General features: G+C 34.0%; 2 protein-coding genes across 4 annotated transcripts; one reads left to right on the top strand and one right to left on the bottom strand.

Annotated features, from left to right (window-relative positions):
* Positions 1–3,541: 3,541 nt before the first annotated feature.
* Positions 3,542–9,818, top strand: LOC145093495 (ankyrin). The gene is made up of 4 exons (XM_079031637.1): positions 3,542–4,000; positions 5,448–5,726; positions 7,299–7,436; positions 8,203–9,818. Exons 1-4 carry the CDS (start codon positions 3,668–3,670, stop codon positions 9,724–9,726), a joined length of 2,274 nt encoding a protein of 757 aa, XP_078887763.1. The 5' UTR covers positions 3,542–3,667; the 3' UTR covers positions 9,727–9,818.
* Positions 9,819–10,574: 756 nt separating this feature from the next.
* LOC145093494 (uncharacterized) lies at positions 10,575–14,116 on the bottom strand. 3 transcript variants are annotated; one of them, XM_079031636.1, is made up of 6 exons: positions 13,944–14,116; positions 13,603–13,697; positions 13,177–13,462; positions 12,437–12,580; positions 12,113–12,318; positions 10,575–10,918 (listed from the first exon to the last, which is right to left on the bottom strand). In XM_079031636.1, the coding sequence occupies exons 3-6, from the start codon at positions 13,416–13,418 to the stop codon at positions 10,758–10,760; spliced, it is 753 nt and encodes a 250-aa protein (XP_078887762.1). In that variant the 5' UTR covers positions 13,419–13,462; positions 13,603–13,697; positions 13,944–14,116; the 3' UTR covers positions 10,575–10,757. The 3 variants fall into 3 exon arrangements, with proteins under 3 accessions (XP_078887762.1, XP_078887761.1, XP_078887760.1); XM_079031635.1 differs by having other exon boundaries at positions 13,603–13,665; XM_079031634.1 differs by lacking the exon at positions 13,603–13,697.
* Between the last annotated feature and the right edge of the window lie 341 nt (positions 14,117–14,457).

The raw sequence follows: 14,457 nt of genomic DNA, 5'->3' as shown, positions 1-14,457 counted from the left end.
ACAGTGCAATGGTTGCTACAACATTCATGAGTGCTCATAAGTTCTGAGTATTGGATTAAACCCATGCTCACTTGTATCACTTCATGGAATTTATCTCGAGTGATCGTGAGACGGTAATATCATATATATCTTCAAACCTAGAGATGTGAGTCGTTGACTATGAGTTGGTTATCCATTGATTGTACGAAAACGCATCAGTAACTTGATGTCATAAAACGTGCTTTTGTGCATAATCCAACTAGTAGTTAGTACAAGAATGTGAGTTGAAGTTTATCTGTTCCTTCTAGCAATAGAAGCGATATCTGGGCCCCTCGATGATTTGGTTTTGACTTATGTGTCGGGCCCGGTCAGAACCTAATTGATGTGTTCAATTTAGTTCTATGTCAAACAAATATGAGATCAAGAAACAACTGTTGGACAATAAGTACGACATTGTTCCACGTATTTTTCCGGCTGATATCATGAGAATAGAGGATTATATGATCACTTATCTAAAATGGTGCTTCATAGTTCAACAGAGTTTTAAAGAGCTATGATTGTTGGTTGGTTCCTGAAGTTATACTTGCAACTATAGTTATTTGACTTATCCAAGTGGGAGACTGTTGGATAAGGTGTCTAAGTCAGTAACTATATTTGGTATGAACTTGACCCGACCCGGCATGGTCCATTTGGGTTACACTTCACCTAACAATTTTTATGGATATATTTTTGAGAATAAGATGTTTATGATCTATTAATATATTATAAGTTATAATATATTAATATGAAATCATGTTATTTAATTAGTGTTGATCAAGAATTGATTTTTGGAATTTAATTTAATGATCAAAAGAAGCTAATTAAATATGGACTCTTATATATATATATATATATATATATATATATATATATATATATATATATATATATATATATATATATATATATGGAATGGGCTAAGATTTATTTAGGATGGGCTAAGAGTATATGGAAGTCCATGGATAGTCCATGGAGCTTTTAACCCATGGATCCTAGGTAAATGAAGAGTCATGGGTATTAGGGTGTAACCCTAATCCTCCATAGTATATAAAGAGGTCCTTGGTTCTAGAATTGACACTAGTGTGTGTGAGAAACAAGGGTGGGCCGATTTTAGCATCATACTCTCTCAAGTATTTCCAAGTTGTTTTGGGTGATTTGTGACACCACTTGAGGAATCCACCCTATTGGTGCTAGGCTCTAAAACTCCAAGCAATCAACCACAAAATAAAGGTATGTTATTCTACTTAAAGTTTTATATTACAAGTACCCCATAACGTGCTTGTTAGGTTGTAAACCTTGGAAATCAAATTTGCATGTATTTTAGAGAAAAAATAGATCCAAGGTTTCTAGAGTTGCATGTACACTATATGAGTGTTAGAATGCTCAAAACCCAACACTTAAAAAACATAACCCAAATCTGTAATACCTTCAAGTGAATGTTTCTAAAAATCAGGAGAGAGTATGTAAGTATAGAGAACTTGAGTAACTACAAATGTACCTGAGGATTTGAAGATTAGACCTTCAAGAATCCGAGATATAAAAATCCATTCTCACATTACCCCTTCACCAATGGTTAGTATGATTTGAAAATCTTTATGGATGGAGAAGACGAACCTCTTGGAAACCAACCATCATCTTCTTCCCAATTCACCTGCAATCAAGCCACACATACATTTGATAGATAAAACACACATACATGGGGTTTGAGAGAAAAACGAGGAGAGAACCTTTTATTTCAATTAAGAAAAGAACTTTTATTTCAATTGTATCAATGGTGATGTATAAACCCAGTTAAAAGTGTTTCAATTGCCATCGTTATTAATCATCATCTTTTATATTGACCTTGATACCTGAGTTTAAGTCAGAAACGAGGAGTGAATGAGAAAGTCGATAAGTGAGAACTGCCATTTTTTTGTTCGTTAGCTAGATCTCACTGTATCTTTTCACCCTTTTCACATTCGTTTGTTGCTTCGTTTTGATCATTTTCAACCTCTAGATCGTTTGTGTTATGAACTAGTTCAACATATTCATGACGAGGGGCATAATGGTAACTTGATGAAGCTTCATGAAGATTTGAGTCTCGATATCTCTAATTTAAACTTCAAACTAATCTTCATGAACCACTTCTGCTAGTTGTTGTTGTGGGTTTTGGTTCTTCGAAGTTTATGTTGTTATCATCGTCTCTTTTGTGTCTCCTACCAAAACTTCCATTAGATTTAACTCCACTTTCTGAAGTTAAACTCATGTTCTTAACACTTCTTTTTTAGAAATCAAGATTCACAACTGGTTCTTTGGAGATTTTGTTTGGAAAGTCGTCACTTTCATCACCGAATTTCTCTGGAGATACATTGGATTTAATATGCTTATTGATTTCTGTAAGTTAACACATAAATAGAAAATCAAAATTGAAGAACACTTCAACCCTAAAAATAAACACAAAATCACACTACATATTGAAGGTGTAGGGGTGTGTGTGTGTGTTCACTTCGTTCATCCATGTAGAACCTCTTGAAATCGACACTTTCCTACCCTAACAAAACCCAAAAATCAATTTACAGGTTTGTGTTCATCGTGTTCATCTATGAATCCAAATATATTGATTTGATTTGTATGTGTTTCCAGAAACTCGTTCAAGAAATTGAAGATCTTCATGTGTATATATGTGTATGATGTTTTGGGGTTGCAATCAGGTGGTTTGGTTGGAAAAAATGAATTGGGGTGGGTTCATACAAGAGAGAGAAAGAGAGAGACTTTTATTTTTTAATTAGTTAAATAAATAAATAAGTATTAAATTTTAAAAAATAAATATCCAGGGATATTAAAGTCATTTTAGTTTATCAATGAACCAAATTCACAATGAAACTAACTCAAACGGATCATGAAGCCAAAAAAGTCAAAGTTTGGATTAAATCTCGAAAAAAAAATACATACCACAAAGACCATTTCTGTAGTTTTGTGAAAAAACTATAAAGCGATATGCCACAAAAAAATTAATTTAAAATAACCACAAAATGACATGTGACAAATGTTATGAAAGTATGACATGTGACAAAAAGGTCTTTATTTATTAGAGTGGATTATGTTTATTGTAATTGTTACATATAAATATGAAATTTAATAAAATAAAAAAACTATAGAATGTCATATAAAAAAAATTAAAATAACCACAAAATACAAAATAACATTTGCCAAAAAATAAATGTAAATATGACATATGATAAAAATATCTTTATTTATTATTTATTAGTGTACGTTTTATGTATATTTTCTTTCTATTTTCAATCTTTTTAATATATATTTTACATGAATATATGCTTATCAAAATTATAATTTTATCTTAATATTTTCTAACAAAAACTTGGATTCTAGTAATTCATATGATTTGTAAAATAATATGTTAATAGTAGCTCTTTAAATATGGTTTATCCCTAAAAAGGGCAAGCAGATTCTTAAAAGAGATAGTGACAAATGCTTTATAACCGTGGTTAAAGTTAATCGCACCTCCTCTCCCAAGACCTGCTCTGGCGCTCTCATTATTCAATTTTTCTAGAGAGAGAAAGAGAAACTGCTCCCAATATAAATAAACCACTGACCACTGGAGAAAGTCAGTGTGTGTTTGTTTTTTTTGAGAGTTTTTGCTGCGCCGGAGATGATGATGTTCGGTCACTCTGGCACCGGAGGAGGTTTCCTCCCCGCAAAACTACAGGTTTTTCCGGTAGACTACGAGGCCGACGTTTCGCAACGCCTCCTTGAAGCTTCGTCCTGCAGCGATCTCAAATCGGCCTTTGACTGCATTGACGATCCCTACCTTGACGTCAACTTCGTCGGTGCTGTTTCCTTGAAGGTTCGTATGGCGGAGGTTCACTGTCGCGATGAATCGGAGAATGTGGTGCGATTTGAGTACCAGGAAGTCAAAACCGACGTTACTGCTTTGTTCGTCGCCGTTCATACCGGAAATGCGACACTCGTCAGAAAATTACTGGTATGAAATTTTGAATCTCTGTTTTATCTAGTGTGTTTGAATTGAGCTCCGGTATTTCAGGTTAAAAATCAGATCATTTCATTCAAACATTTCAAACTCCGCAATAAATGCTCTTGTATATTTTATTACGCTACCTGACTTTCTATTGGTTAAATTACATCTCACGACTTGCTTAATTCAGTACAATGCTATCGGATTAAACGATTTACGGCTGGAATTTAAGTTCGAAACACATCACTGTTTGCAGTTTGCATAACGTTTGGGGCACAATGTCTGCAAAAAGTTTCTACTATAGTTGATTTTCTGTGAAGTTCAAGCTAACATAGCGATAACAGCTTTCAAATAATAAGTAGAGATGAACTGATTTTTACTTTTGACTCTCGTATAATCCATATAACTAGATCCTTCTTACTTGATTTGAGCTTTATGCTTTGTTTTCTTACCAAATGTTCTTCTCGTTTTTGCGATTTATAACTTCCAATCATGAATTCTTAACCAGATGTTTATCTTAATGCCAACCAAAACAGTTAGTGTAGAAATTGTATCGGCATGACATAAAATTCATAGTTTAAGCTTTGAAGTAATGGTATAAAGATGGTGAAGGTATATCCTTGAACATGAATCTACAGATTACATGCTAATACAAAGTCAAAAACCGATTCATCCTTCCATTAATCTTCTCCTTAGACCCTTAATCACCAAAAACATATATATTTATGGAATAAACTAGCTAGATTAAGAGCCTCATAAAATAAAACATGATACAATTGTACTGTATTTGTATTTGACGTGTATTTGACTGAGACAAAGACAGTTTTTGTCCCACTCGAAAAAAAATGGGACATAACAAACAGACGTAAATACCCTCTTTTTTTCACGAACTAATGTAACAGAAATATGATGGCAATGTTTTCTATGGTTAGATCTTGATGTAGTTTAAAGGTTAATGTTATAAGTGGTCATTTGACTTCCTATATATTACATTAAATTATTATTTAAATTATCAATTAAGCAATACATCATAATATGATATAACACAGATCTCGCATCAAGTTTTCTTAAATAATTTCCATAACTCATACTTGATCCACCGCCCCCAATATTATATACAATTCACACGTGTACGGAAAAGATCTATCTTCTTCATATAATTTTTCACCCTGAATTAATAAATGCATCCACATCAAACATTTGGACGTGCATGTATCTGATCACAAATAATCAGACCCATTCCATGTCAACAAAACAACACCTTCCATATCCTCACTGAATCTCCCATACTATTTTGTCCATCTGTCATCTGCCACGTGTACCTGTCATAAACTATTTAAAGAAAGAAAGAATGAAAGAATACTATGCTTCGGCTTCCCAAGTGGGGTTTATTTATTTATTTATTTGTTATTTGTGGGTTATGGGAAATGACAAGGGTGTTTTGGTAAAATGACAGAGTCGTGGGGCTGATGTGAATCAGAAACTGTTTAGGGGGTTTTCAATGACAGCGGCAGTGAGGGAGGGCCATGTTGAGATATTTGAGATGTTACTGAAAGCCGGTGCTTCTCAGGCTTGTTGTGAGGAAGCTTTGTTAGATGCCAGCTGTCATGGAAGAGGTGGAAAGTTTATTGAGTTGCTTATGGCGTCTGATTTTATTAGACCACATATTGCTGTTCATGCTCTTGTCAATGCATGCTGCAGGGGATTTGTAGATGTTGTAGAAGATCTCTTGAAGGTAAAAAAAAAAAAACATCAGTAATTTCTCTAAAAAATTAATTTGCAAGATTTCTTGTACTTTTTCTAAGGCCAAATTCAATAAATATAACTATACTTTATTTATTTATTTATTTATTTGGTTTATCCGCACAAAGATTTTTTTTTTTTCTCTGTTCAGTTGCAGCCATAGAGATTTTTTGTTGTTTAAAAAAAACATTACATAAAAGTTTTTGAATTCTATAAAAACCACTATAGTTTTAAATTTGTTCAGTTTAGCCACTCGATAGAAAAAAAAAATTATGATTTAACCATCAAAGCATTGATTTTTTTTATTATAAAAACTATCTTTAACCAGAAAAATAATCTTCTGATTGTTTTTTGCAATTCATTACTGGAGAAAACTCGGTGTTTTCTTTTTTTGAAAAAAAAAGAGTAAATTACACGAATGGTCCCTATGGTTTGGGGTAATTTGCACGTTTGGTTCGTAACTTATGTTTTTAACTCGGAAGGTCCTTACAGTTTGCTTTTGTTGCGCGCGTGGTTCCTCTCTTACCTAAAAAGACTATTTTGCCCTTGATTTTTTAATTTATTTAAGGTGGGATAGGTAAGGTAAGGTAAGGTGAGGTGGAAATAGGGTTGGAGTGTGTTTATTTAAATAAATTAAAAAATCAATGGCAAAATAGTCTATTTAGGTAAGACAGGGACCAAACGTGCAACTAATACAAACAGTAGGAACCTTCCGAGTAAAAAAATAAGTTAGTGACCAAACGTGTAAATTACCCCAAACCATAGGGACCATTCGTGTAATTTACTCAAAAAAGAAAACAAACTTTCATTGGTTAAACCTAGAAAAAATCGGTGGTTAAACCAAATAAAAGCAAACTACTATGGTTTTTCATGGACTTTGGCTGTTTTTAAGAGTAAAATGCAAAGTTTTCTTTGGTTTAAATTTGAAAAAGAAACATTTTCAATTTTTGGCTACTTTTTCGAGATCTTTTTGCGGATTTGGTCCTAAACCATCTTGGTGTTAAATTTGTGAGATGACCATTTTGGCTCCGTTTTTATTATTAAAATAATAATTATTGGTAAAAATACAAATAAGAGCAAAATGGTCATTTTCACAAATTCAACAGCTATATAGTTAAAGTGGACAGTTTAGGACCAAAACCGAAATAAAACTTTGTAATAGGGACCAAAATGATAAAATTTTCCTCTTTTGACCCTAGTGAAAGAAAATCAGTAACTGAAAGTCCACATTAACCGAACTTGTAGGTAACTTTTTTTCAAGAGTAAATTACAATTTTGGTCCATGTTCTTTTCCCAAAATCACAAGTTCAATCCAAAATTTGAAATTCTCATTGTCATCCTTAAATTCACATTCTGTTGTGTCTATGGTTCATTTATTTTACTCAAAGTCCCAAGTCCAATCCAAACTTTGAATTCATTTTATATGATCAGGGACAATTTCAAAATTTGAACTGAATTTGTGATTTGCGTAAAGCACAGGGACCATTATTGTAATTTACTCTTTCTTCAATTATTATAAGTTGGACTTAATCATTAACATGATTGTAATTTGTAATAACGACAGTGTGGAGTAGATGTAAATGCGTCTGCTAGAGTACTTCTTTGCTCATCTAAGCCTTCTCTCCATACAAATATCAACTGTACAGCCCTTGTCGCAGCTGTTGTTAGTAGACAGGTTGCTGTTGTTCGTCTCTTATTACAGGTAAATCTTTTAAATCATTTCATGATTATAACATACAATAAAATCTACGCTTTTAATTCATTATATGATTAAAAACATCTATTATTGAATTTCATTTTATTCCTATCAGCTAAAAACGTAACGAATTAGATTTTATTACTTTAAAACCGATTTCAATCCTTAAAAAAAACATGAATCAAACGATGTTATCCAATCTTGCATTAACTTCTATTTGGATTATTAGGAAAACGGTGTGGAATAGTTGTATAGTACTCCAATTTTTGATACAAACCCCTTTGACACCATCTTTGAAAGATTTTGGGGCCCATTAGTATCTTTGTTACAACAACTCTCCAACAGCTGGATTTTTGTAGCCATTGATGAATATACGACACTTGCATCATAATGGTTCACCAAATATCATCAGAAAATTCAGAAACTAAATTTGTCCACAACTTAATATATTATTTACCAATGGCGGAGCCAAAATTTTTTATATGTGGGTACAAACATTATCAATAAATATTCTGTGTAGTTATCATATCTGGGGCATTAAAAAACATGATATAATCTTTTTAGGGGGGGGGGGGGGGGTACAATAACGTAGAACTTGTTTATAAATTTTTTTTTTGATATACCTAAAATAATTTTTTTGGAGGGGCTATAGTACCCCTAACGCCCCATCTGGCTACGCCACTGTTATTTACGAAACAAAATATTGATTTAATTTATTTTGACTTTTTCTGCCAAACACATCCACCTAACATATCACGTTTTTTTTTCATAGGCTGGGGCCAATACCAATACCACGGTCCAACTAGGAGCATGGTCATGGGACATAACTTCAGGTGACGAATTTAAGGTCGGCGCCGGCTTAGCAGAGCCGTATGATATCACATGGTGTGCTGTCGAATACTTCGAATCTAGTGGTACCATATTACAAATGTTACTCCAACACATATCTCTTGACACGTGTCACAATTCTAGAACCCTCCTCCACCACGCCATACTTTGTGGTAACACAGGAGCCGTCAAAACGTTAATAAATCTCGGATCTGACGTGGAATCCCCTATCATAACCGCCAAAGAAAACGAAACCCGACCCATTCACATGGCTACACGCCTCGGGTATCCGTCAATCCTTCTAGAACTTATATCCTCTGGGTGCGATATCAATTCTAGAACCAAACACGACAACGAAACCGCTCAAATGATAGCCGCCAAATTCAAACAAGAAGAGTGTCTCCGAGTTTTGACCAATGCCGGCGCTGATCTCGGCTTACTCAACTCAGCGGGTCGATCGGCTGAGTCGATCGCCGAGTCAACTCGGTGGTCGTTTACCTTTCAAAAAACGGTTTTAGACGTTATAAGTTCCGGAACATTACCTACATCAAGTAATCCAGCCGTCTTTTCACCTCTAATGTTTGTCGCACATTCCGGAGACATACGCGCATTAAAAGCGTTACTTGCACGACAAGAAACCAACCTCGACGAACAAGACAAGAACGGTTTTTCGGCCGTTATGGTAACCGCAAAACGAGGTTACCTCGAAGCCTTCCGGATCCTCGTATATGCCGGATGCGACGTGAAACTCACGAATAAATCCGGTGACACTGCGATTTCTTTATCGAAAAATCACAAAAATTACGATATGTTTGAAAAGGTAATGGTCGAATTTACCCTGGAGAAAGGTAATGAAAACGCAAGAGGGTTTTACCCTCTACATTACGCTGCACGTCACGGTGACGTGCATGCGGTCAAACTGTTGGTCAACAGAGGATACGATGTAAACATCCCTGATGGGGATGGTTACACCCCCCTCATGTTGTCTGCACGAGAAGGGAATGGACAGATGTGTCGATTCCTCATCTCGTGTGGATCCCTTTGTGATTTCAAAAACTTGAAAGGTGAAAACGCGCTTTCTCTTGCGAGAAAGAATAAGAATGATGACGTGGAATGTGTGATACTAGATGAGCTGGCGAGGGTTTTAGTTGTTGGAGGTGGTGACGTGTTGAAATATACAAAAGGGGGTAGAGGGGTGGTGCATAGGAAGACGTTGAGGATGGTGATTGGTGAAGGGGTTTTGAGGTGGGGGAGTTCGAGGTGTAGGAATGTGATTTGTAGGGAGGTTGAGGTGGGGCCTAGTGGTAGTTTTGAGAAGTGTAGGAAGAAGAAGGGGGATGCTGACATGGCAGGGGTTTTTAGGGTGGTGACTATGAAGGGGAAAGAGGTGCATTTTGTTTGTGAGGGTGGGGTTGAAAGGGCGGAGTTGTGGGTGAGGGGGATAAGGCTTGTTAGAGGGAGGATTTAGGATTTTAAAACTTTTGTATGTGTAGATATGGTAAAGTATGGAATACTTCGTCTTGAAGTATTATTTTTCATCAAATAAACATGATTTTCCTATCTTATATTTCCATTTATAATTAAAGAAACAAATGCAAAACTAAGAATAACAGCCGACTATTTTGCTTAAATCAAAACTTTTTGACAAAAATATTCAATATTGAGGTTATTTTGATACTCCTCCTTCTAATGATATAATATATAAAAAGTAATATTTAAGTTTTATGAATTTCTAATAAACTAAGAAAACAAAGGATATTAAATGAAATGTGAAAAAATAATGTGAAGGGAGAACAAATTAAATTAAATATATGTTAATGGTGGACGAATACAACCTTTGCAATCTTCTATTGCATAAAATAACTTGGATCACTTTAAACTTCATTTTTTTGGACCCGTGATTTTCAGCATAATGGATAAACAAATGTGAACTTTACTAACAACATTTAGCCAAAAAAGAATTATCAATATGGCAATATGTAGATTTTTGCCTTATGGATGCAGAGGTCAAAATTGGTAAAACATTGGGAAATCCCCAAGGAAATGGATAACATAAACCAAACCAGGTGAAATGAACAGATTGTAGTCCATTAAGTACACACAAAAATTGTCTTTTAGCTTGCATTATTCCTAAAATGACTTTTTTAACCTTTTTGCCAAAGTTCAATATGCAAGCTAATGTACAAATCATATGATAGAAAAAAAGATATGCATTATGAATGTTGGAGTTGATACTCTTATGTATATACACGTATATACAAAGAAGATATGCAATCAAACCAAAGGACATGAATGTCAAACGACCATAAATACAAGTAAACAAAATAAATTGTTAATACATTTGAAAAAGAACTTCCAGAAAACATACAGAATTTTTCGGATGGGAATTTTTAATGTGTAAGTTGCACGAATCAAAAGAAAATAGAAGAAACACAAAAACTGTCTTAAAAGGTTGTAACAACAAAATACCTATGATTTAACATAACGACAACCACAATGCTAATCACTCGATGACCCATCATCATCATTTTCATGCTGAGTAACCACTTTCTCTATAAACCTCCTCCTCACCCCTTCAAGAACAGCATCTCTAGAAGCTTCCCCTTCACTCTGCCCATCGTTAAGAACAGGATCCGATTGACACAAAATCATAGCAACACCTAACACATAACCCAAATCCATCAACAACAAAAGGAAATAGAACATAATGGCTTCACAAAACGAATCTGAGATCACAGTTATTGGTACTGACGTGACGTTCTTACTGTTAGGACAAACATGTAGGGACCACTAGTTTTCAAAATATAAGTGGATCTAAGACCTTGGTTAAGTCATCAATTCTGATAATTTTTACTTCTAGAACAAACATGTGGGCACCACTAGTTTCAACATATAAGTGTATAAACTTAATAGTAACTTAATAGTTATGGATTCTGATATTCTTACTGTTAAGACAAACATGTACCTACCACTAGTTTTCAAAATATAAGAGTATGAATCTGACACTTACTCTTACGATAAACATGTGGTGACCACTAGTTTTCAAAATGCGAGTGTATGAATTAGAACAAAGATAAGTTATGGATTCTCACACTTATACTTTTAGGACAAATATTTACGGACCACTAGTTTTCAAAATATAATTATATGAAGCTAATTCTTATTGTTAACACAAAAATGTAGGGCCCATTAATTTTCAAAATATAAGTGTATAAAGTTGAGAGCTCGTTTAAGTTTGATCATTCTAACATTCTTACTACTTTCTTACTTTTACGAAAAACATGTGGGGACCACTAGTTTTCAAAAGTGTATGAATTTGAGACCTCATTCCAACATACTTACCGTATGTTAATGCTTTATGATATTCTTACTGTTAGGACAAACATGTAGGGACCACTAATTTTTAAAAGTGTTGAATTCCAGTCCTCCTTCTAACATAATTACTCTATGTTAATGCTTTATGATATTCTTACCGTTAGTGATAAACGTGTGGGGACCACTACTTTTCAAAAGTGTATGAATTTGAAACCTCGTTCCAACATTCTTACTTTAAGTTAATGATTATGATATTCTTACTATTAGGACAATATGTGGGGACCACTAGTTTTCAAAATATAAGTATATGAATTTGAGACCTCATTCACATTCACATTCTTACTTTTAGGACAAGCATGTGGGGACCACTAGTTTTCAAAAGTGAATGAGTTTGAGACCTCATTATGACATTCTTACTGTTAGGACAAGCATGTGGGGACCATTAGTTTTCAAAAGTGAATGAGTTTCAGACCTCATTATGACATTCTTGTTGTTAGGACAAGCATGTGGGGACCACTAGTTTTCAAAAAGTTATATACCTTCCGGAGTGCATCTACGACCAAAAGTATGTAAACCCACATAATTCGCCTTAACTGCGCTGTTATTATAGACCAACAAAGTGGGAAGATTGCGATCGGGGTAATTAGGAATACAGTCAGTTGATATAATTTTAACAAATTTTGTGGCCGAATACATTGTTGCAAGTTCTTCAAGGCATTGCATTAGTACTCCACATTCAGGGTACCTTTTTTTTTTAAATAAAAAAAAAAAATTAAGAATCATGTCATGCAAAAATTCATTTCTAATAATGAAAGATAAAAACATGTAACAAATTGAATAGTAAATTAGTAATTAGTAATTACCCGTCTTTATATAAAAGAACCACTACCCATACGTCAGATGGAGCTTGTGATACCTCACGTATAAAATCTGATCCAGAAATCGGTATGATTGATCCAAATTTTGCAACTTTCACTATTTGCTTCATCTCTGCTAACCTCTTTCTCCTTCAAGAACACCAATGAAATTATATGAACAAAGATTGTTCTTTTGGACTTCGGACTGAATGAAACGTCTAAATCAGAATAAATGACCATTTTACCCTTCTCTTTGGAAGGTCTAGAGAGAAAGTGCTATATGAATATAGACTATTTTTGGAGTTAATGAGAGTAAATGACCATTTTATCGTTATGTCTATAGGAAGTGTTACAAGTATATAGGCTAACTTTTTACTAAATGTAAGTAAAAGACCATTTTACCCCTCCGTTTAGAATGTCTAAAGTTAGTGTTATGTGAATATAGGCTAATTTTTTGACTGAATGAGAGTAAATGACTATAACGCTACATGAACATAGGCTATTTGAGGAACTGAATGGCCAGTCTGAATGAGAGCAAATGACCATTTTACCCTTCTTTTTTAGAGGTAATGTAAATAATAAATTCCAAATCACCCTCAGCGTAAGAAATGAACAAAAGCCACACTAGAAACCCCCTTTCTAGTAATATTTTTACAAATCACAAGAATCTCACTTGGAAGTTTTATTAGAAAATCTAATGCTCATAAATAAAATAAGAATTGTATTGATGTTTTAGTATTAATTACCTGTATTCTTCAAGGAATCGATCATCATCAAGATCATCCTCTAGATCTTCAAGTTCTTCTTCTGTCTTGTTATCGATCCAGTTTTTGTCTTTAGGTTTTGAATCTTCATCTTCTGCAGGAGTAAAAGGATCAGGTTTGAAGGCAGGGGGTTTTGGAGGTAAATTTCCAAGCTTTCTTTGAATATCATCCCATTGTGTTGATGCTCCTTCAACATCTTTGTACACAAAGTGATAATCCGCCATTGTTGCTAACTATCAAGTATCAACCTTTCTCTTCTAATTACAACCTACATAACAGCAAATTTTTGGACATGAAAGAAGCTAAAAAGATCTAAGCGTAATTCGAATTCCGGAACCATTATATTGGAATCTACAAAAATCGAGAATGATGAAAGCAATCAGAGGGGTAAAAACTAAAAACACATACATGTGGTTGGGTTAAGATTCATGAATTATGATCAGATCGGATATGGGTTTTGTTGCTCGAAACCTACGCTTGTTGAATGATAACGTTAGCAAACCCTAACAATTGAATCCAGCCCAAAAGGAAAACTTTATTTCACATCGATTGCTAAAACCATCGAATCGAAAGAAGAAAAAGAACAACTTTATTTCCCATTATGATGATCAGAAACTAAAAGCTGAAAATAAGGATGCAGGTAAACTGTTCGATATAAAGCCTCAAAGAAAGAAATCGATATACTCAACTCAATACATGAAAAAGAAAAACATTCCATAGAATCATAGAGAGTAAGAGAGAGATTGTACCGGAGACAGAAGCCAAAAAAGAAGACTAATTAGAACGATTGATCAGTGTTTCCTCTAGCCACGAGCCGGATAGACGACGACTTTGTAGTAAATTTGCTTCGATCCACGTTAGAGAGAATGTCAGCGAGAGTCTATAAACGAAGTTTTCCGGTTGAGTCTCATTCTGCAAATTGCAAAACATTTGCTATTAAGATGTTATGATTATGCTTTTTTTTTTTTTTTTAATTAATTTATATTAAAAGTAATCAATTTAACCAAATTATTTTAAAACTAAAATTTCATTAGACTTCAAAAAAATTACAACAAACAAAGCCATAAAAACATAGGATTTAAAACAAACATTACTTGCAAAACAAATATTACCAAACAATATGGATATATCATCCAACACATATATTTATAAGATAATCTATCTATAGTTACCCAACCCAATTGATTCTTACAAATCCTAATCAACAATCAACAATCATCTGAAAGAATTACCTTACATGATGAATAATTTTGAGCAACGGTT

This window comes from Lactuca serriola, chromosome 3 (genome assembly GCF_051521515.1).
Source record: "Lactuca serriola cultivar US96UC23 chromosome 3, Lser_US96UC23_V15, whole genome shotgun sequence".
Taxonomy (NCBI): domain Eukaryota; kingdom Viridiplantae; phylum Streptophyta; class Magnoliopsida; order Asterales; family Asteraceae; genus Lactuca; species Lactuca serriola.
Note: the sequence above shows the minus strand (reverse complement) of the source record. Positions and strands in the feature narration are given on the sequence as shown.

Bases quoted from the DNA above. Each gene is read 5' to 3' on its own strand.
- LOC145093495 (XM_079031637.1), top strand. From the start codon at position 3,668: ATGATGATGTTCGGTCACTCTGGCACCGGAGGAGGTTTCCTCCCCGCA. The intron at 4,001-5,447 runs GTATGAAATTTT...GTAAAATGACAG, and splicing joins CACTCGTCAGAAAATTACTG to AGTCGTGGGGCTGATGTGAA. The intron at 7,437-8,202 runs GTAAATCTTTTA...TTTTTTTCATAG, and splicing joins TTGTTCGTCTCTTATTACAG to GCTGGGGCCAATACCAATAC.
- LOC145093494 (XM_079031636.1), bottom strand. From the start codon at position 13,418: ATGGCGGATTATCACTTTGTGTACAAAGATGTTGAAGGAGCATCAACA. The intron at 12,319-12,436 runs GTAATTACTAAT...TAAAAAAAAAAG, and splicing joins GTTCTTTTATATAAAGACGG to GTACCCTGAATGTGGAGTAC. The intron at 10,919-12,112 runs GTATATAACTTT...GTTATGTGTTAG, and splicing joins TCGTAGATGCACTCCGGAAG to GTGTTGCTATGATTTTGTGT.